The sequence below is a fragment of the Vombatus ursinus genome, unplaced genomic scaffold, assembly GCF_900497805.2.
Source record: "Vombatus ursinus unplaced genomic scaffold, bare-nosed wombat genome assembly UNPS02014797.1, whole genome shotgun sequence".
In the NCBI taxonomy this organism is placed as follows: Eukaryota; Metazoa; Chordata; class Mammalia; order Diprotodontia; family Vombatidae; genus Vombatus; species Vombatus ursinus.
In genome coordinates, this window is record NW_020954575.1 from 14,509,082 (window position 1) to 14,532,910 (window position 23,829).

Sequence of the window (23,829 nt, forward strand, 5' to 3'; positions counted from 1 at the left end):
ACTCTCATTTCTTTTCCCAATTTTCCCTCTACTTTTCTTATTCGAGTTTTAAAATCCTTTTTGAACTCTTCCAGGAATTGTTTTTGGGCCTGAGACAAATTCATATTTTACTTTGGGGCTTTGGATGTAGCAGTCTTGACTTTGCTGGCTTCTTCTGAGTCTGTGTTTTGATCTTCTGTGTCACCACGGTAACTTTCTATGGTTAGGTTCTTTTTTTTGCTGCTTGCTCATTTTTCCAGCCTATTTCTTGATTTTTAACTCTATGTTAAAATTGGGCTTTCCTTCCAGAGTGGAGGGGGCACTGCCCCAAAGTTCAAGTCTTTCATGCTGCTATGTGCAGAGCTGGTTCTGGGGGTCTTTAAGTCTTCAGTTCTTCAAGGTGTTATTATCTAAGGAGAAGTCTTGTCATTGCTCCCCTGGCTTGTGCTCTGGTCTGTGGGTGACAGCAAGCACTCTTCTCCACACTAGAACTATGACCATACCCCCGATACCCCTGCTGCTGCACCCTCTAGTGGTGCTAGTGCTCCTCTTCACCCTGGTACTGTAACCCAACACTGAGTATGGGCAAAGCAACAGAGTCCAGCATACAGTGTCAGCAAATGGTTCCCTGTAATTTTCTTTTGACCAGTTGTCTGATCTCTTTACTGTCTGTGTGCTGAAAGCTTTGGAAGATGCTGTTGCCAATTCAGTTGCCCCCCAAGGCCTGTTGTTGGCTTGCTGTGGTGTGGCCTGTGCTGATGTAGCCTATGCTAGATTGTTGCATTCTCATCATCCCAGTGAAACAGACCTTTCCCGCCTACATTCTAAGTTGTCCTGGCCTGGAAAATTGTTTCATCCCATCCTTGGTTCTGCTGTTCCAGAATTTGTGTTGAGGCATTATTTTAAATTTGTTTGGATAGGAGTTTGGGAGAGCTCAGACAAGTCCTTGCCTTTACTCTACCATCTTGGCTCCCCAGTGTATAACTTCTCTGTTTACTTCAGATAAGCAGTATTTAAGTGTAGTTTCAGAGAGAAAAGGAGTCTTTCTTCCTTAGTTTTTTAGTATGAAATACATATATTTTAAGTTCTTCTTGTTTTTATTTTAAGCATTTTGCCCTAGTTTTATATTTGAATTTAGGGAAACAAGGAACCACAGCATCTGAGAGATGGAAGGGAGGACTCAGAAGTCAACCTGTATCCATCAGTCAGTCAAATGACAAGAATATATTAAAATGCACTTACAGTTTTCCAGGCACTATGCTCAGTGTTGGCGATATAAAGGCAAAAAATGAAATAATCCCTACTCTCAAGGAGCTTACATTCTATCTTGGGAGAGAACATATGAGTATGTACAGAATGAATATACACAGGAGAGATAGGAAAAGGGACTGGACCTGTAATTTTATTTTTATAGGGAACTCTTAGGTTTGAATACAAAACAAATACAAGAGAATTAAGTTTAACAAAGTTGAGGAGAGATGGAGAATAGACATTATCAGGAGAATCAGAAAAAACTTCACCAAGAAAGTTATACTTAGCTGTACTTAGAAAGTAATTCTGTGATAAGGAGGAAGTAAATTCCAGGCTTGAGGGGATGATAGCCAGTGCAGAGGCTCAGAGGTGAGTGAGATGAAGTCCAGTGTGTGAACTGTGGTGAGAAGGCCAGCTTGAATGGATTGTAGAGTGAAGGAAGGGTAGTAATTATACAATGTCTCTAGAAAGATAAGTTCCAAGTTGTGAAGGGCTTTAAAACCCCAAGAGGAGTTTACATTTGATCTTAGTGATGAAAGGTAGTCATTGGAGTTTGCTGAGTAGAGGGAATGACATGGTCAGTTCTGCAGTTAAGAAAATCACTTTGGCCACTTTGTGAAGTGAGGAGAGACTTGAAGAAGACTCTTGAGGGAGGCCCTTGTAGTAGTCCAGGCAAGAGGTGATGAGGGGTCAGAAGGGATGTTGCAGAAATAGAAACAGCAAGATCTGGCAGTTGATTGGAAATGCAGAGTGAAAGAGAGTAAGGATTCAAGAATAATGCAAATGTTACAAACCTGGGAGATGGGAAGAATGGTTGTGTCCTTGACAAATATGGAAAGTTCAGTTAGGGGAATGAATTGGGAGGTTAGGATAATGAGACAGTATGGATAGCACAGTCTTTTCTACAGCATGTGTATTAGTCATCCAGCCTTTCCTTGAAGACCTCTTAATGAAGGGCAACCTACTGCCTTCCGAGGTTATTCCACTTTTGGATAGCTTTAATAGCTTAGGAAGATTTTCCTTAATCTGCCTTTGCTTAACTTCTACTTGTTGCTCTTAATTCTGTTCTCTGGTGCCAAGCAGAACAAAACTAATCCACGTACAAACCATTCACTGTACTTGAAAACATATTTTAACTTCTCCAAGTTAAACATACCCAGTTTCTTTAACTAATGGTCATGTATGATTGCTTCAAGACTCCCTTGTATTCTGGTCTCTCCTTGCTTTGGACTCTGTCCAACTTGGCAGTGATTTTCAAGTAGGTTGACAGATAATATGCAGAAAGATTGGGATTCCCCCAACAAACCCCAGCTAGTCTGATTAGGACTCTTAGGGGTGGTGTAATTCAAGGAGGAATTTGAATGAGAGTCTCAAGTAAGAAATACTCTAAACATACATTCTGATAACTCAGGTGTCACAGAATCTTTGACTCAGAGGTTATCTTATCCAAACTATAACCGAGGAAGACTCTCTTCCACTTTATCCCAGACAAATGCTGTCTGCTTCATTATCTACAATGAGAGGGAAACCCATTACTACTGGTGCTATTGCTTCATTTTTTTTTTTTTAAGAACTGGTAGGGACTTTAGTTGAACATTTAGTCTAACCTCTCTCTTTAGTTTTTAGATTCAATTTTATTTTCAGCTCCAAATTCTCCCTGTCTCCTCTTCTCCCTTCTCCAAACTGAGAAAGCAAAAAAACCACAATCCATTACAAACAGTACAAGGAAAATAAATTCCCACATTGACCATGTCCAAAAAAAATTAAAGCCTTAGTCTGCACTCTGAGTCTAGCACCTCTCTATCTGGAGGTGGGTAGTATGGTTTACCATGAGTCCTCTGAAATTATGACTGGTCATTGAATTGATCAACATTCTTCAGTTTTTTTAAAGTTGTGTGTCTTTGTAATATCATTGTATAAACTGTTTACCTGGTTCTGCTCACTTTACTTTTCATTAGTTCATAAAGGTCTTTTCATGTTTTTCTGAAACTATCTTCATTTTTTAATAGCACGTTAATATTCCATCACATTCATGTATCATAACTTGTTCCCCAGTTGATGAGTACCACCTTAGTTTCTAGTTTCATAGCACCACCATGCAAAGAGCTGAGATAAATATTTTTGTACATATAGGTCTTCTTTCTTTTATCTGATCTCTTTGGAGTATAGTCCTAGTAGTGGTATCATTGAAGGGTATGCACAGTTTTAATGTCTTTTTGGGCATAGTTCCAAATTGCTTTCCAGAATGAGTGGACCAGTTCACAGCTTCTCCAGCATTTGTCATTTCCCCCCCTTTTTTTTAAATCAGTCTTGACAATCTGATAGGTTCGGGGTGGTATTTCACAGATGTTTTATTTTGCATTTTTCTAATTATTAGTGATTTAGAGCACCTTTTAAAAATATGACTATTGATAGCTTGGATTTCTTCCTGTGAAAACTGCCTATTTATATTCATTGAGTGTTTCTCAATTGGAAAATGGCTCTTATTTTTCCCTATGTATCTAATAACAGATCTTTATCAGAAATTTGCAACAAAGGCTTGTCCCCAGTTTCTTGTTTTTCTTCTAATTATTGCAGCTTTGGTTTTGTTTGTGTAGTGCTTTTAAATTTTATGTAATCAAAGTTTTCCATTTTATATCCTGTCAGCCTTTCTATCACTTGTTTTGGTTATGAACTCTTCACCTATCTCTACATCTCACAGGTAATTTCTTCCATACTCCGAGTTCAGTTTGTGTATGAAGTCACCCTTTATGTCTAAATCATGTATACATTTGGAGTGTGTCTTGGTATATATATGGTGTGAAATGTAGGTTTATATACTTAGTTTCTGCCAGACTGCCTTTAAGTTTTCTTTTCTTTTCTTTTCTTAGGTGAGGCAATTAGGGTTAAGTGACTTGCGCAGAGTCACATAGCTAGTGAGTGTTATGTGTCTGAGGTCAGATTTGAACTCAGGTCCTCCTGACTCCAGGACTGGTGCTCTATCTACTGCACCACCTAGCTGTCCCACTGCCTTTCAGTTTTCTTAACAGTTGTTGAATAGTGAGTTCTTGCTGTATCCTGAGATCTTTGAATTTATCAACACTAGGCTGTTGTTCATGCTTGCTTCTGTATAGTGTATATTCTGCTGATCAACCTCGCTATTTCTTACCCAGAAACAAATTGTTTTCATTATTACAGTTTGAGATGTGGTACTGCTAGGCCCTCTTCCTTGCCCTTTTTTTTCATTAATACCTTTGATATTCTTTGACTTTTTGTTCCACTGGTTGAAATTTTTTTTTTAAAGCATTATAAAGTAATTTTTTGGTAGTTTAATTAGTGTGACACAGAAAAAGTAAATTAAGTTAGGTAGTATTGTCATTTTTATTATATTAGCTCAACCTAGCCATGAGCATTTGATATTTCTCTAAAGCTGTCTTTATTTTTATAAAGAGTGTTTTTGTGTTCATATAATTCTTCTGTGTGTGTGTGTGTGTGTGTGTGTGTGTGTGTGTGTGTGTGTGTGTGCAGTTAGACTCCCAAGTATTTTATATTATTTGTAGCTATTTTAGATGAAATTTTTCTATTTCTTCCTGCTGGATTTTGTTGGTAATAGATGGAAATGCTGATGATTTGTGTTTATTTTATACCCTGCAACTTTCCTGAGTTTAATTGTTTCACTTAGTTTTTTTTAATTTTTTTTTTAGTTTGCTCTCTAGGAACCCAGTGCTTCTTGAGGTAGCCATTGCATGTAATCTTTTGAAAAGCTTTTATTGTTCGTAAATTTTCCCCTACATCAAGCCTATTTCTGTCTTCTGGGATGAAACAAAACAAGCCTAACTCCATATCCATATGATAGCCCTCAAATATTTAAAGACAGCTGGCATGTCTTTCCTTCTCTTCTCTCAGGTAAACATTCCCCATTGTCTGTCTAATCCCCTTATTGCCATCCTGTTCATTCTTCTGTGGAGATGCCATAACTTGTCAATATCCTTCTAAAAATCTGATACCTAGAACTGAATAAAATATCCTGATCAGGGTACAGAGCACAGTGGGATTACCACCTACCTTATTCTGGATGCTATGTCTCTGAATGCAGCCTATGATAACGTTAGCTTTTTTTTTTCCAGTCATAGCATACTTTTGACTTATTTTTGAGCTTGCAATTCACTAACTATCCCCAACTTTTTCTTACACAACCCATTGTCTAGTCATACTTTCCTTGTCCACTCTTTGTGAAATTAATTTTTTGAACTGACGTACATAATTTTATATTTATCCCTATTAAGTTTCATCTTATTAATGATTCAACCCTCTGGCACATATAAATTTTTTTTAAGCTCCAGTGTCATTAAATGTGTTAGCTATCCTAGTTTCTTGTCACCTGAATTATTTGATAAGCGTGGCTTCTTCTATGTCTGTATTGAAGTCATTGATAAACAGCAGATCCCTTAGGTCCTATATTATAAACTTCCCTCCAACTTGACCTGAGCTGTTAATGATTACTTTTGGGTCCAGACTTCAACTATTTCTGAATCTAACTAATTTTGTTAACATGTAAATCACATTTCTCTATCTTGTCCACAAGAATAACATGAGAGACCTTGACCGATGCTTTACTGAAATCTAAATTTTCCATTAGCAGTCCCTCATTTATCAGCCTAATTACCATTTAGTTTACCAACTCATCTATTTAATCTGTTTCATTTACTAACTCATCTACTAATCACCTGTTTGTGATAATACAATCCTAATGCTTATCTTTAAATAATTTGGGCTGTGGCATAGAAAACCATCATGACCTACTGTAGTTTTTAAGTTGTCATTCCAGGATTACAGTGGTTCACTTGCATTGTATTGTCTCGCCTCGGTCCCCTTGTAAAGAGTTGTACATATTTGTGACCCAACTGCTCAGGGTTACGAGTATAGTTGGTGTCCATGGTATCTAAAACATCTAACTGGCAATCATAGTCATAACAATACATCATTTGTGTAGTACTTCTTTACAAGGTACTTTTATATATATTTTATCATCATTGGGTTCCCCCCCCCTCAAAAAAAAAACCAAAGAGCAGTTAAGATGTAAACTGACAAAAATGATAAGGAAGATCAATAATCTCTGACTCTATATGCAAAGGAATGTTAATATCTCTTAACCTCCAAGAGACAGTCTAATTCCCCTTCAGTCCCTCTTAACTCTCCAACATAATTGGAAGACACATTCACTTTGTACTTACAGATAAAGGTGGCAATATTTTAGTGTTTGGTATGGTCTTTTGCCTTAACTCTGTCATTGATTTCAATTCATGGCAACGTACGTATATATGCATGTATATATGTGGATTATTATTTATTCCACACTACACGTGAGAAAACTGTATCTCTTTCTCCTTACATAGATGAATACTTTGGGTTGTTAGCTGTCATTTTATTAATCCTTTCTGATTATTGTTAGAATGAATATACATACATACACACACATACTTTGTGCTGAATGGATTCATGTTAATAGTAAATTTCCTTTACATGTAAAAACAAACTTACAAAATAAAGCTTTTATCAAGCAAGCTTTGATTTTAGTCAGACCGAAGTGGTTGCTTGCCAACTTTTATTTAAAACTGTATTGTTTCTGAACTGACGTAAGTTCTTTGGGGCAATACAGTTGTTTGGGGATTTGACTTCTGTTATAATCTCCTCTTCCCTCTTCCCTTTCTTGTGAACTGATGATTACACTTCATAATATTGGTAGCTTCCACTTTCTTTTGGCTACACACAGGACTCCACAAATCAAAGTATTCTAAGAAGAATGTGTTTCATAGTTGAAATCCCATTGTTAATAAAACCATACCTATTGTTCTCCTTTTAGACTTTCAGCAAAATGATAAAACTTTGAATTAATTTTTTAGACCTTTACAACTTTTAGGCCTTTTGGATAAACTAGATCCTGGTTTTGTAGTACATATTAATTTTCCTTCTGCTTTCATCCAGCAGATACTTAAATAACTCTTACTTTGGAGGAAAAAGAAGAACTTTGTACTTATATATTGCAATAGTTATGGCCCAGGTAGTAACTAATTTGATCTATCACTATAAGATTCTGAAATTTGGTTCTGACCCCAACCACATTTTAGTCTTTGGTCTATTTAAAATATTTGTGAACATGCCATTTCCACATGGAAATTTAATAAATTTATCTAACTTAAAGCAGTTCTCTATTATATAATTAATATAATAAATTAATATGATATAATCATAGACCTCAGTTTAAGAGGCTCATATGTCTTCATAGGAAAAAGAGAAATTCCAGAAAATAAGTACTGTACTTGAGTAGTATCCAACCTTAGGGTAGAATTTGGTTCCATTTTCATTTTTTATTTTGAAAGAAAAGGAGAAATTATATTACATTATTGCTTATATGATTGTTAACATTATCTTGATAATTGGTAATTATGTTAATAGAACCTTAGATGTAACTGGGGTTAGCCTTACTCTTAGGAAGCCATATGCACTGCTTGATTTAGTAGTGCCCATCTACCAGAAAAACCTCTTATTAGGCTGACATGATTCCCGAAAATCCCAGCATTAGATTCTTCTTCATTTTCAAGCATTGTCTTCCACTGAGTCCTTATTAAATGTAAATGTGTTACCTGGTTAGGTAATTAGACCATTGCCACCTACTAATATGATGATGAGAAATTGTTTACTAGGCTAGGTGGGGGCAGTGAAACATAGAATTATACCCTTTTGATAGAGAAGAGAAAATATCTGGTGCATGGAGTCAGTGTCCAAGAAGAGTAGGCCACAGTAATGTTCCACATTTGGAGGTACCCCGGTAACAAAGGGGTGGTATAACAGCATGGAGTATCAAGGTGAGAAGTTAGGGTTAGGATTTATCTCCTGAAGCTAAACTTCAGAAAGAACCAATAACAGATGAGTAAAACTTAACTATCCCCCATTATAAAAAGACTATGCTATTTAACAGTTTCTTCAATAAAACCAAAGGCAGCTGAGAGCAGGATATTTGAACCTATCACTGCCCCCAGTCATCTTTCCTGAGGCTCATTTACGTGGTGGAAAACTTGGATTTATTTTTCAGTCTTCTTAGAGGTTCTTTGTCCACAGATGTATATAATAGTTCCACATTGATAATGAAGTTTAATTGAAGATCATTAGGTCTAATTATAAAATAATGAGCAGAGACCACTTGCCCCTCACAAAACCAGTTTCACCACTTTTTAGTTAATTGTATTAAAAATTCTAACTTTTTCCTCAAAACAGAAAAGAACAACGCCCTATATCATTAGGAATCTTCCCACTGCCTGCAGGAGATGGACTGCTTACCCCTGACACTCAGAAAGGAGTTGATACACCAGGATCAGAACATTGGAAATTCCAAGAATTAAGCCAGCCTCGTTCTCATACAAGCCTTAAGGTAATATTTGTTTTGCTTAACTCTCCTGCTCAGCACTTACCTCCACCCCTTTATTTGTATTATTTTAAGAATTAGAGTGCTTATCACATAGTAGTCACTTAATAAATGCTCGTTGATTGATTCTTACCCAGGTTCATATAAGCATTGGATCATAGTTTTAAAAAAATTATTATGAACTGAAGCAACTTTACAAAAAACATTCTTAACATTAAATGCCTTATAACTTAAGATGTGCTTCTGATTATTATTAATGTACATGCATATATACATATACATTTAATATGTTCATATACGTATTATATATGCTACTTAGTGATACCTTGTGTAGGAGTGGGATTACCTCAATATCCAGACCCATTATTTTGTATGGGATGTGACAACGTATGTATATGATAGAGCTTCTTAATCTGAAATCTGTGAAGTATTTTAAGTTGTTTTAGAAAATATTTTGACAACTGTATTTCAGTAGAATTGGCTTCCTTTATAATCCTGTATATTTCATTTTATATATTTAAAACGTTATTCTGAGAAGAGGTTGATAGACTATGCTAGACTGCCCAAAGGGTCTAGGACACAAAAAGGATAAGAACCTGTGACGTTGGGCAGTCCTGGGGAGGAAGTTCACTCAGATGATGCATATTTGCCTCTGCTCTGCAATTTATAGCCTTAGAGAGTTCCCTGTAGTGCCCATGTGTTAAGAGAGTTGCTCCAGATCACATAACTAATAGGTGACAGAGGCAGGGTTTGAACCTAGACCTTTTGAACTCCAATATATCCCAGATATCTTCATATGAGTTTACATAGTTGAAGTTAGTGTGCACATGCTGTTATTTGCTTAATGTTATTTTAAGGACACATTTCAGCATAGATGTCACATACTTACCATTTAAAATGAATATATTTTATTTTATTGCATTACAAAACTCCTACTATACCAAATCTAGCCAGAAGACCAAATCTCTATCTTCCTGCCTGTTTCTGTTAGGTTGGAACTAAGAGTGGTTTTTACATTTTAAAATACACATATATATTTTAAAAATAAATTTTACATTTTAAAATTTATTAAAAATAATAATGCCTCTGTTATTATACTTCAACTTCCTTAAAATGCTCATACATGTAGTGTGTATATTGATTATGCTAAGGGTTCCAATGTAATATAAACTATAAAATATGCAAAATATAACTTGAATATATTATTAATTTTACTTAAAACATTTTAACAAACATTAATATGTATTGGTAATAATTTTGCTTACCTTAGAATTCAGAAGTGCCTTTGAAGGATGATTTGGATTTTCTGTTTGTTGTTTTTTTTTTAAAATGAAAAGGTTGGAGAATTAAATTTTCTTGCAGAAACTTTCAGAATCATTGGCTAAGCTCAGATACTACTATGTGCAGGATAAATATTTTTTCTTGACGATGATGTTGTGGTGTGATTCTCCCTGAAAAGCTTTTTGAAAGTGAAGGCTGATACAGTCTTTCTCCCTTTTCCACCTCCCTTATCTGCTAAGCTTGTTCAGAACTAGATGTGCAGTTGCTCATTATCAGGTCAAAGGAAGAGCAGCAGGAAATGGGGAATGCTGTTAAGTCAGTTTTTCTTATCCTGCCCTGCCACAACCTGCTCTCAATCCATTGTGGTTTTGTTTGAGGGTTTTGCTGAAGTAGTTTTGGATATACTGACCATGTCTTCTTCCTTCTCTGTCCTGTAATCCTTCCCAAAGGCAGGAACAGAAGTCCTGCCCTACTCTGTCACTTTTGAGCTGCACTCCACCTTGCAAAATGAATAAAGAGATTTTTAAAAAATACAACAAACGTATCTTCTGGAGAGTAAATTGTTTTGTGATACAATATTCAAAATATTCAGCTGTGGCAAAAAAAATAAGTAATCATGGTATGTGTTAAAAGAAATTTGTCTGGCACTTCATACTTTATTGACATATAATCACAGCATAAACATTTTACAGGAAAAGATAAAAGCAAGTCAATATCAGACTATCTCTCATTGAAGAATTGCCAAGACAGTATCCTGACTGCCACAAGTCTGTTTGCAGCCCTTAGCTGCCCCAGTATGGGTGATGACTTCACTGTCTAGGTAAAGGCTTTGAAAAGGACAACAAAGCTGTCTTCTCACATTGTAGAATGGGCAAAGCAGAAAAAGGGGAGTGTCTGTGATTCCTGGCTTTGTAAAATGTTTTTAATACTGGCAGAGTTGTATTATTTTGCTTTTTTTTAAGTTGCAGACTTTTTCTTTTAAACTTCTGAGCAGTGATTCTGCTTCTTTGTTGAGGCAAATAACTCTTTTGGAGGCCCTACTTCTTGGTTATTTAAAATAACCATTACTGAGCTGTGTGGCCTTTGGGGTAGATCACTTAATTCCTCTGGGAATCAGTTTCTTTAGGTGTAAAATGAGGGGTTGGTCTCGATCCCTAAGTTTCATTTCAACTCTGATATTCTATACAAGGACTCTTCGTATTAACTGTGTATTGTGAAGTGGTAACCTATTTTATATGTATATGTTCTGCCTTAAGCAAAGAAGTCTCAGACAAGTATTTTTCAGTATAGTTTTTTTAGCCTGGTTTTTCTGTGAAGTGGTTGAGATCTAAAATATTCTGAAGGAACAAAACAAAGCGACCAACAGTAACCAAGGTAACCGAGAGCTTTATAAAAGTGATACAAAAAGATATTGGCAACACAGGTGACTTGTCCATTAATACAAAATACAAAGTACTTTCTCTGACTTTCTTATAGAAATTTGCAATTCAGCATATTCAGATGAAGTTGTAAAGAATACATATTGCCATTTCTTCAAGTAATTAACAAATGGCAAAAATGCTTAAGCTATATTTTATACCTTTACACAAACCAAGACAAAGCTGACAGTCTCTGATGAAGAGGTGGCTCTTCTTGTCAAGGCTTGGTTATTTCTCTGTATCCTCTCTCCTCTTGAAGTTTTCATGACACTGCCCTCTCCTCCTCTTCCTTCCTATCTGAATACTCCTTATTCTTGTTTACCACATCTTCCTCTATGAACCTGCCACTAACTGTGGGTTTTCCTGAAATTTCTGTCCTGAGCTCCCTTCTGTTTTTTCCTCTGTGTTTCTCTTGATGATGTCATCAGGCCCTCTGGCTTCAGTTATTACCTCTATGCTCATGATTCCTGTATCAGTATATCTCTGTCTGTCTGTCCATCTATCTGTCTGTCTTCCTACCTAATCGCTTTCCTGAACTCTATTCTTATATTACTATCTATCTATTGGATATTTTGAAATGAATGCTTTATAATCGTATCAGCTGAAAATGTCCAAAATAGAACTCAATTTTTTTCTCAAAACCTCCTCTTCTCCCAAACGTCCTTATTACTGTGGAGGGTACCACCATTTTCCCTGTCATGCAGTCTTGCAACCTTGATATCATCCTCAGTTCCACTCTTCACTCTTAAGATTTCACGTAGCCAGTCATTTGCCAAATCTTGCTGTTTCTATAATACAGCGTCTCTTATATACCACTTCTTTTCTCTAATCAAACAACCACCACCTCAGTTCAGACTCTTAAAATCCTTTGCCTGGGTTGTTAAAAATAGCCACCTAAAATTGTTGTTCTTTCCTTAGACTCTGCTCATTCTACTCAATCCTTTACACAGCTGCCAAAATGATTTTTCTAAAATAACTTCTGACCACATCACACCTCTATTCAATAAACTCCACTGGCTCCCTATTACCTCTAGGATTAAATAGAAAATTTTCTGTTGGCATTTAAAGCATTTAATAATCTGGTCCCTTCCCACCTTTTTAGATTTCTTACGTACTACTTCCTGTCACATATTCTACAATCTAACCATACTGACCTACTTGCTATTCCTCATACAAAATATGCATCTCTTGTTTCTGTTCATGGGTGTGGTCTAGGCACCCCAAACCTGTCTGAAACAAAAAAGAACTCATTATTTTCCTCACTCATTACCCCTACTCCTTACCTCTCTATTTCTCTTTATTGTACCACCATACTTTGCATAACTCAGTTTCATGACTTCAGAGTTGTACTTCCCTTTCCTTCATCCATCATATACACTATGGTGCAGGTCTCACCAGTTTTAGAGGGAGAGACCATCCCCAGAAGTACAGGAGGCTGATGCTCCCTATTTCTTGTAGCATCTTAGACCTGCTGAAGACATCAGCTTCCTGTGGGAGGCAGGGCTCTCAAATTATCCTCAATGTTAACTACTGCTACTATCCACTGAAAGTAAAACTAGTCTCCTGAGTGCCCTATTGTGCTAGAGAAAAGAACAGATTAAAACTCCTCTGCCTTACAGCATCCTCCCATCCTTAGCATGTTAGAATTATCTTTAAAAGAAATGGGAGAAAAAAAGCAAAACGTAACCCAGAACATCTTTTAGGTGCAAAGGTAAAAGAGAAAAATCAGTGAAGTGCTTGGAGTGTTTTCTATCTCATTTCCTCTAAGCTAGTGCTCTTGTAAAATTCTATGAGTACTTGGATTGCCCTTTGATTTGGAACAAACAGTATTCTTTAACATTTGATCTTAAGCAGTTCTCCAATTTCTCATTATAATTTTTTCCCATCTGTTTAGTGGGTGCTTTTCAGTACATTTTGTGACATTTTTTTTACTCCTTTTTGAATACTTTACCCTGTCCAATAATTTGTAGTACTCTCTTTTTAAAATTTTTTTTATTTATTTTGTTAAGTATTTCCCAGTTACATGTTAAGAATGTTTAACATTCATTTGAAAAAATTTTGAGTTTCAGATTCCTTTCCCACTGCACCCCTCATAGAGAAGGCAAACAATTTGATACAGGTTATATTTCCCCCTCTTTCAGAAGGCAGGCACTTTGATATTGATTATATATGTGAAGTCATGCAAAATATCATATAAACACAAAATAAAAAAATAAAAATAAAGTTTAAAAAAAAAGATATACTTCACTCTGCATTCAGAGTTCAAAAGTTTTTTCTCTAGAGGTGGGATAGCATCTTTCATCACGGGTCCTTTGGAATCATCTTGGATTATTGTCTTAATCACAGTAGCTAAGTCTTTCATAGTTGGTCATCCTTACAATATTGCTGTTACTGTGTACAATGTTCTCCTGGTTCTGCTTACTTCATTTTACATGAGTTCGTGTAAGTCTTCCCAGGTTTTTCTGAAACCATCCTGCTGGTCATTCTTATAGCACAGTAGTTCACTAAGAAAAAATCTCCAGGACCAGATGGATTTACAAGTGAATTCTATCAGACATTTAAAGAATAGTTTACCCCAATATTACATAAACTATTTGAAAAAATAGGTAAAGAAGGAGTCTTTCCAAATTCCTTTTATGACACAAATGTGGTTTTGATAGCTAAACCAGGGAGAACAAAAAGAGAAAACTATAGACCAATTTCCTTGATGAATTTTGATGCAAAAATTTTAAATAAAATACTATTAAGGAGGTTACAGCAATATATCACAGAGGTCATGCACTGTGACCAATGACCATGTGGGATTTATACCAGGGATGCAGAGCTAGTTTAACATTAGGAAAACTCTCAGTACAATGGGCCATGTCAATAACAAAACCAGCAGAAATCATATGATTATCTCAATAAATGCAGAAAAAGCCTTTGACAAAATACATTACTAATTCCTCTTTAAAACATTAGAAAGTGTAGGAATCAATGGAGTCTTTTTTTTATTAATTTGAATTATCAACAATCACTTCCATAAACTTTTGAGTTTTAAGTTTTTCTCCCTTTCCCCACCTCTCTCCCCTAGACAGCGTGCAATCTGATATAGGCTATACATATATATTCCTATTAAACAGATTTTCACATTAGTGATGTTGTAAGTAAGAATTAGAACCTATAGGAGGAACCACCAGAAAGAGGAAACAAAACACGACAGAAGGAAAAAAAATAGCAAACAGTATGCTTTGATCTGCACTCAAACTCCATAGTTCTCTCTTCTTTGTGGATAGCATTTTCTATCACAAGGCCTCTGGAGATGTCTTAAATCCTTGTATTACTGAGAAGGGTTTAAGTTTATCAGTATTAGTCACGGTGCACAACACTCTCCTGGCCCTGCTCACCCCACCCAGCATCAGACCATACAAGTCCTTCCAGGTTTTTCTGAAGTCAGCCTGTTTACCATTTCCCATAGCACAATAGCATTCCATTACATTCACACACCGCAACCCGCTCAGCCATTCCCCAACTGATGGGCATCCCCCTAACCTCCAATTCCCTGCCACCACAAAAAGAGCTGCTATAAATATTTTTGTACATGTGGGTCCCTTTCCCATCTGTATGATCCCTCCAGGATACAGCCCCAGAAGTGCCACTGCTGGGTCAAAGGGCGTGCACCTCCTTATAGCTCCTTGAGCATAGCTCCAAACCGCTCCCCAATGGAGTCTTTCATTTTAACAGGCATTATCTCTAGTAGGAATAAATTTGAAGCCTTCCCAGTAGTGGGACAAGGATGTCCATTTTCACCACTATTATTCAAATTGTACTAGAATTGCTAGCTATAGCAATAAGACAAGAAAAAGAAATTGAAGGAATAAACATAGGCAATGAGGAAACAACTAAAATTAATATTTGCAGATGATATGATGGTATACTTGGAAAACCCTAGAGAATCAACTAAAAAAACTGCGAAACAGTTAACAATTTCAGCAAAGTTGCAGGATATAAAATAAATCTACTTAATCAGCATTTTTATATACTACTAATAAAACCCAGCAGCAAGTGATAGAGAAATTCCATTTAAAATAACTGCACACAATATAAAATACCTGGGAGTCTACTTGCCAAGACAAACTCGAGGAGTATATGAACACAATTATAGAACATTTCACACAAATAAAGACAAATCTAAACAATTGTAGAAATACTAATTGCTCAAGGGAGGCCAAGTCAGTATAATAAAAATGACTATTCTTCCTAAATTAGTTTACTTATTCAGTGTCATACCATTCAGACTATCAAAGGACTATTTTACAGAGCTAGAAAAAATGATAGCAAAATGCATCTGGAAGAACAGAAGGTCAAGAATATCGGTGGAATCATTGTAAAAAAATACTGGCTAAGATGTAAAATGGTGGATCAGTGGAATAGATTAAGTTTATAATATACAGTATTAAATGACTTTAGTAATTTAGTGTTTGAACCCAAAGATCTAAGCTTTTGGCGTAACAACTTAACAATTTGACAAAAATGCATGGGAAAACTGGAAAGCATTTTGGCAGAAAAGCATAATTTGTAATTATCTCGACAAATATTGACCTATTAGAATCTATGTTATATGTTTTACAGGATTTATTTGGTATATTCCTATTATAGTACCTTTAGGTCTTTCTACTAACCTGTAAAAATATTGCCTAAGATTGCCTAAATGGAGATTCTCAGAAAAAGTTATAATGGGATAAAAGAAGATGTGAAAATCTAGGTATAGCACTTATTGTAATTTCTATAATTCAGTACTATTACTTGTGCACCATTCTTGTATTGACTTTTCTTCCACGATGGAGATCAAAGACCTTTTCATGTGAACTTTTCTTTTATGTGATTATTATAAACATCTTAAAATCTTAAGGTCCAGAATGGGGTAAAATAAAATCCCATTGTTCATTTAGGTTGCCTAATATTAGTGTTTTAGCAGTATCAATAAATAAACTGTTTTGATGCCAATGACTTGGAAATTTGTAGTATTTCTGAGTTACTACCAAAGTAGGAGAAAGGGCTAACAAGGAAGAGATGTTATTGCTAAGACCTTTGACTTTTTTTGAACCGTTCTTTTTATTTATTGTTACCATTCAGTGAAGCATATGAAATGCTTTCAAATTGTTTGTCTAGAAGTCATATTTAGCTGGCAAAAGGGAACAGGTTTAACATATACTAAAATGATATTGTTTGCCCCTTCTATGAAATTTAAAAATTGCTGACCTTGAATTGCTTCAGCAGAACTGCTGATAGGAGACTCTGATTTGTTAGGTTTTGTGTGTGAAGTTAATGGGCAATGCGTGCTGCATTCTTGTGTGGATGTGCTTAGCATACAGAAAAGATGATGTCTGAACACAGCTCACATTCACCTTGAGAGGTTGTTTTTCTCTCCACTTTATTTGTTTAAGTTTAGAAATTATTTCTATTAGGCTGGATTTTCTCATTTGAATCTGTATATAGTGGTTGGACTTGTTTCATACTGCTCTACAATGAATGATTACTATTATTAAATAGGTATTCATCAGCATAATTAAATGTATTTAAAGTACTCTGTTAGCAGTTCCTAAATTTGGAGGGGCTATGATTAATATTAATAAATTTAACCCTTCCCAGCAATACAAGTATCGAAGACATCTCCCGAGGCCTCGTGAAGGAAAATGCTATCTACATCCAAAGAAAGAACTATGGAAGTTGAATTGCTATTTTTTTTCTCTTCTGTTCAGTTTTGTTTCCTCTTTCTGATGGTTCCTCCTATTGGTTTTAATCTTTACTTACAATATCACTAATGTGAAAATATGTTTAATAGGAGTGTAAATGTATAGCCTATATCAGATTGTGTGCCATCTTAGGGAGGGTGGTAGGAAGGAAGGGGGAGAAAAATTTTAAACTCAAAAACATATGGAAGTGATTACTGATAAATCAAAATAAATTAATATAAAAATAAAAAAATAAATTTGGGGGGATATTAGAATACATCTAATTGTTGTTTTTTACACTCTTAGTAAAGTACAGTCTGCCTTACCATCCCCCAAAAAAACCCCTCATATCACCAAATGAAGCTCATTTTAAAAAAATCAAATTTCTTAAATTTAACTTAACTTTGAGAATTTTGTGGCATCATTTACAATAACCAAAAATGCCATATGAATATCACAAAAATAATTCAGAAAATATGTAGTAATAATAAATATGGAAATGAGATGAGAATGGTTTTTCTTTTTTTGCCATTAGAAAAATTTTGGACGTCACCAGTCAAGGTGATATGAAATATTTCCTACGCATTTTCTGCTTCTATTTCCTCATGTAAAAGGGAGATATTTATAGTGGTGTGCAAATTATTTGGAGAGAGTATTAATTTAGATGTGGTCTCATTTTGTGACAGCAGTGGTCATGGGGGTGTGTGTGCGTGTGTGTGTGTGTGTATGTGTGTATGAATAAAACAGATCCTTCACACTGAAGCATAAGTAAAGTGTGATTTAAAAAAAAAATAACATCTACAAGAACTGTCAAACCATGGCTATAAAATAGCCTAATTGATCCTCAGGAGAGAGTTTGTAAGTAACTTCCGTGTTCCTCTTTGCAATCTCACTTCCTACTGTTTTTAACCTTATCTTAGCTACTTATAAACTTACTATACTAATTGGAGGGGAGGGGCGGGCGGGCAGTGTGGGTTGGAGGAACCAGAACAAGACACAATTTCAACACATTCTGTAATTTTACTGAATGTAATTTAGTAATACAGAATGCAGTTATTCATGCCTTGTTGGGTTATTGAGATGAAAAAAAATACACTACCTTCTAACTAACCTTCTGGCAGTAAACCTCTTACTGGTGACATAGATTAAAAGTACGTCTGGGTCTAAAAATCTATTTAAAAGCTAGATAATTTTCTTCCATGCCTGTGTTTGTTGTGAAAAGCAATGCATTCACTAATTCTAGATATTTATAGTTCTTATTCTTAACTTGCCCCTTCCAAGTTCTGCTGTTCAGGGTTTATTTGTCTTTTTTTTAGTTTATTTGATCTGGTTTCAAAAGTCTGAATTACCTCAGCACCAGAAGCATACTATACTTGTACTATGTTGGCTTAGACCCGTGGTTGTTACATCAGTTGATCATAGTCCCCCTGGCAGGTCATCAGAGTAGACAGCCAACAAATGAATGCTATAGAACACTGACTGGATGGAGAGCCTGAAGATACACGTGGGTTTGAATCCTAACTCTACCATTGACTTCCTAGGTGGCCCTAATGTGTTAAGGGATTTTGAGATAAAGAGAATTGCAGAAGGAGACTTAATTTTCTTGGTAATGCAAAAGGCAAGGTCTGTAGCTGGGAGAATAGGGAAGGTATGAGAGGCATGAGGGGAGAAGAGACCTTCTGTGGGGGAGTGAGAATGGAAGTTAAATCCAACAAGCATTTATGTGCTTTGCACATAGTAAAGTGTTTGATAGTAAATGTTTTTTAATTTGACAGCCCATCTGATAATTTTTATGCTAGGCTTTTTACTTATATATTTCAAAGTGAACTCTTTTTTTTTTTAAGTTGTTTTTAGGCAATTGGGGTTAAGTGACTTGCCCAGGGTCACACAGCTAGTAAGTGTCAAGTGTTTGGTCTGAGGCACGATTTGAACTCAGGTCCTCCTGACTTCAGGGGCAGTGCGCTATCCACTGTACTACCTAGCTGCCGCAAAGTGAACTCTTTTCAAAAGTCTATGTAAGGCTCTGCTCTGTATCTCTTGTTTACTTAAAAGTTGTTCACCTGTCCGTAAGTCTGATAAGTAATATGTTCCATGTTCTTCAGATTTTCTTGTAATATCTCTCTTTATATCTAGGTCATATATCCATTTTGACGACCTTATCCTGGTAAATGGTGTAAAATAATTGGTCTGTGTCCAGTTTCTGTGAGCCTGCTTTCCAGTTTTCCCAACAGTTTTTACCAAATAATGAATTCTTATCCCAAAATCTTAAGTCTTTACACTTGTCAAATGCAAGATTACTATATTTATATCTACCCTATTCCATTGATCTATCTTTCTGTTTCTTAGCCAGTGCCCGATAGTTTTGATAATTACTGTCTTATAATATAGTTTAAGGCTTGGTACTACTAAACATCCTTCCCTTTCATTTTTTTCATTATTTCTTTTTTTTTCATTCTTGATGATTTATTTTTAATTTTCAACATTCATTTCCATAAGATTTTGAGTTTTAAATTTTCTCCCCTTCCCACTCCCCTCCCCGCCAAGACGGTGTGTAGTCTGATATAGGCTCAACATTCATATTGAGCATATTTTCCCATTAGTCATGATGTAAACAACAGTTAGAACTAATGGAAAGAACCACGAGAATGAAACAATAAAACAAAATAATAAGGGAAAAGGAGAGCAAATCGTATGCTTCCATCTGCATTCAGACTCCATAGTTCTATCTCTGGATGTGGACAGCAATTTCCATCGTGAGTCTTTTGTAGTTATCTTAGATTTATTTATTTATTTATTTTGCTTAGGCAGTTGGAGTTAAGTGACTTGCCCAGGGTCACACAGCTAGTAAGTGTCAAGTATTTGGTCTGAGGCCAGATTTGAACTCAGGTCCTCCTGACTTCAGGGCCGGTGCTCTATCTATTGCGCCACCTAGCTGCCCCAGTTATCTTAGATTCTTGCATTGCTGAGAAGAGTCAAGTCTATCAAAGTCAGTCATCTCACAATGCGGTTGTTACTGTGTATAATATTCTCCTGGTTCTGCTCATTTTACTCTGCATTAGTTCATATAAGTCTTTCCAGGTTTTTTTGAAGTCTGTCAGCTCATTATTTCTTATAGCACAGTAGTATTCCATTACATTCATATACCACACCTTGTTCAGCCATTCCCCAATTGATGGGTATCCCCTCAATTTCCAATTCTTTGCCACCACAAAAAGAGCTGCTATAAATATTTGTGTACATATGGGTCCTTTTCCCTTTTTTGTGATCTCTTTGGGATACAGACCTAAAAGTGTTATTACTGGATCAAAGTATTATTCCCTTTGATATTCTTGACTTTTTGGTCTTCCAAATGAATTTTGTTATTATTTTTTCTAGCTCAATAAAATAATTTTTTGGTAATTTAAAAAAAAAAGGCAGTCTGGGTTAAGTGACTTGCCCAAGGTCACACAACTAGTAAGTATCTGGGGTTGAATTTGAACTCAGGTCCTCTTGACTCCATTTATTATGCTTACTCTGTGCTAAACACTGGGAATACAAATACATGCAAAAATAAAGATTGTCTCTGTCCCCCCAAAGAGCTTACGTACTAATGAGGGAATGTAATACATAAAAAGAAACTAAATCAAGGAAAGGGTTTGGTGGGAGAAAGGAGAATATAATACAGGGACATGTTGGTAAAGTCTGGATACTAAAGGATGGACCTTTTCCCAAAATGGAGATTTTAGGAGGAACTCAGCCAGTGGGAGAGGAGGGCTGCATGGATGGAGGAAGAAGGCAGTTGAAGCCTAGAAAAAAATGGAAGAATAGAAGAACTCCCTTGTATTCCTCCATTGAGAGAATGAGGGCCCAGTTGAGGTTGGATAAAATGAATTTGCAGTGCACTTAGTGAGCATGATTGTGAGACTTCCTTCAGCTACATTCAGCAGCTGTTTATTAGGAACAGAGAATGTAGGTGGTGGAAATGATCTGGGGCTGAGGTTTGGCAGGAGATTAGCCAAGATAGGACATGGGGGCAGAGATTCAAGAGCTGAGGACAGCATAGAGTTGAAGTGGTTAACTACTGGACAGAGATTGGAAAAGGAAGAATGTAAGGTCATATCTGGGGTAAGGCTTGGGGGAATTGGAGGTGTCAGTGAGAGTGAAGAATAGATTTAATAGGGGGTGAATCATAGGAAGAGATGGAATGATAGGAGATTGTGATCAGATAGGAGAATGTCAGAATTTCTAATTAGGGAAGTATGGAACTTTTGTGGGTAATGGTGAGATTTAGCGTGTGACTATCCCTTTATGTGGATAAGAATGAAGGAATCAAGAGATTTAAGGAGTATGTTACGGAAAAAGTAAATATCAATGAGTGAATCAGTTGACAAGCATTAGCAAAGCATCTCATGTATAGACAGTGCTAGGGGTTGGGAATATTAAAACAAAAAAAAGAAAATCCCAGCTCTTCAGAAAACTTGTGTTCTGCAGAATCAGGAGATATGTTTCATCATCAGTCTTCTGAAGTCATGATTAGTGACTGATAGGCATCATGCTGGGATATGAAGATAACAGTGAAATGGTCCTTGCTCTCCAGAAGCTTACTTCTATAGGGAGAATCTATGTGTGTGTGTGTGTGTGAGAGAGAGAGAGAGAGAATTCTTTTTTTTGGGGGGGGGTGAGGCAATTGGGGTTAAGTGACTTGCTCAGGGTCACACAGCTAGTAAGTGTCAAGTGTCAGAGACTGGATTTGAACTCAGGTCCTCCTCCAAGGCCACAGCTCTATCCCCTGCGCCACCTTGCTGCCCTGAGAGAATTTGTTCTTGAAAAAAATAAGGGATTCTGAGAGGTGCTGGTGAGGTTGGAGCTCATTCTTGTCTTGGATAGCAGATAGCTAATGCAAAGACACCAAAATAGATATTGTATCATGTGAAGCAACAGCCAGAAGGCCATTTTGACTGGACTGAAGAGTCAGGAAAGGGAGTAATGCCTACTAAGGCTAGGTTGAGGCCAGATTGTTAAGGGCAAGCAGAGGAGCTTACATTTGATCCTAGGGACAATAAAGAACCACTCAGGTTTATGTCAAGGATGGGAGGGGGGAAGGTTGGCATGATAGGATCGTGCTTCAGGTATATTGTTTTATCAGCTGTTTGCAGGATGGATTCGAGTTAAGGAGACTTGAGAACAGGGAAGACCAGTTAAGAGGTTATTGTAACTGTGTAGGTCAGGGGATAAAGGTGTGAACTAAGCTGTTGGTTGTGCGAGTGGACAGAAGGGGGCAGATTTGAGGGAAGTTGTGGAGATAGAAATGACAAGAAATGTAGCAACTGATTGAATATATGAGGTATGCAAGAATTGAGGATAACACTTTGTAACCCTGGGTGACTGGAAAGATGGTAGTGCATTTGGCAGAAATAAGGAAGTTCAGAAGACAAGTGAGTTTTGGAGGAAAGGTAATACTTTCTGTTTGGACATGTGTTTGAAATGCCTGTGGATCATTCACTTTGAAATGTCTAATAGGTGATTGGAGATGGACAGCTAGAACTCAGGAAAGATATAAGGGCAATAGAGAGAGCTAGGCCTCATCTCCTTGAGGACAATTAAACCCATAGGAATTTGAGTCCTGAGGATCTGGGCTCCAGACCTGCCTCAGCCATATACTGGTCTTGGGGCCCTGGGCAGACCATTGTCTCAGTGCCTCAGACAGCTAAGACTAGAAGTTTCCAATAAGCTCCTGATCTGCTTTGCTAGAAGTTTCTTGCAGGGACACCTTTCTTGTTGTTGTTGTTGTTGTTGTTGTTGTTGTTGTTGTTGTTGTTGTGTTTGCCCTTGGCTCTCGAAGAGGACCGTGACATCAGGGAAATGATGACATGACTTGTAATTGACTTTGATTTGAGTGAGGGAGAGCTGTGCAAGGCCACCAGCCTCACTTTCTCCTCTAGAGCCATCTGGATCCAGTGGCCAGATATTCTTCAGGATGACTGGAGATGGCCTAGGATGCAATGGGAGACCCTGGCCCTTTTAAGCTAAGGTCTTTTCAGGTTCTTTAAGTGAGGCAACGCCCATTTAGTGAATAGGCCTTTTTAAGAAGTGAGTCAAGGGATGGCCCCTTTAATTAAAAAAAAAAAAAGTCAAACCAGGAGGGAAAGACCCTCAGGGTTGCTGGCCAAAAGAAAAACAGATTTACATTCACTCTGAGCAAGGAGGGCTCAAAAAAGACTATGAAGTGGTGCATGGCCAGGGACCTATTATTTATTGTTCAATCTATGAGCTCTCAGAGTGAATTGGGTTTAAGACTTGTTCTTTGTGAAAGAAATGTAGCCAGTAAACCCCAGAGAGGGACAGGGACAGGGACAGGGAGAAGGACAGGGAGAGAGACAGGGACAGGGGGAGGTCACTAGCCTCACTTTCTCCTCCAGAGCCATCTGGGTCCAGTGGAGAGATATAGATTAGGGCAACTTTCTTTATGAAATTGTAAGTCTGGTACTCCCCCAAAAAATCTGTGATTTTTTTTTTTATCAGGGATCAGTTGCTGTACACCTTTTGCCAGGCTTCCTTTATGATGGTCAAACAACATTAGAGTAGGAGCAAAAGGTGCAGTGTAGTGGAAAAAACGATTGGTAGGAAGAACCTAGAACCCAAGCTTTATAGTTCAGATTCTTTTATTCTGGTTGCTGGGCCTTGATTTTTTCATTTTTGGTTAGATGATCTCTCTGACTTCTTCTAGCTCTCCACTTATTATGATCTAACTTAACATTTGACAAAACTTGGAGAGAGATTTTTGAAATGTCTCTTGGATAGCTTT

At 36.7% G+C, this 23,829-nt stretch overlaps 1 protein-coding gene across 5 annotated transcripts in view; it reads left to right on the forward strand.

Moving 5' to 3' along the window:
- The window catches only part of SPAG9 (sperm associated antigen 9), a 142,744-nt gene that overhangs the window by 73,585 nt on the left and 45,330 nt on the right, over positions 1-23,829 (forward strand). For all 5 annotated transcript variants that reach the window (XM_027870610.1, XM_027870609.1, XM_027870611.1 and 2 more), the window contains one exon: positions 8,485-8,638. In XM_027870610.1, coding sequence (XP_027726411.1) covers positions 8,485-8,638 — 154 coding nt within the window. The remainder of the gene's footprint in view (positions 1-8,484; positions 8,639-23,829) is intronic.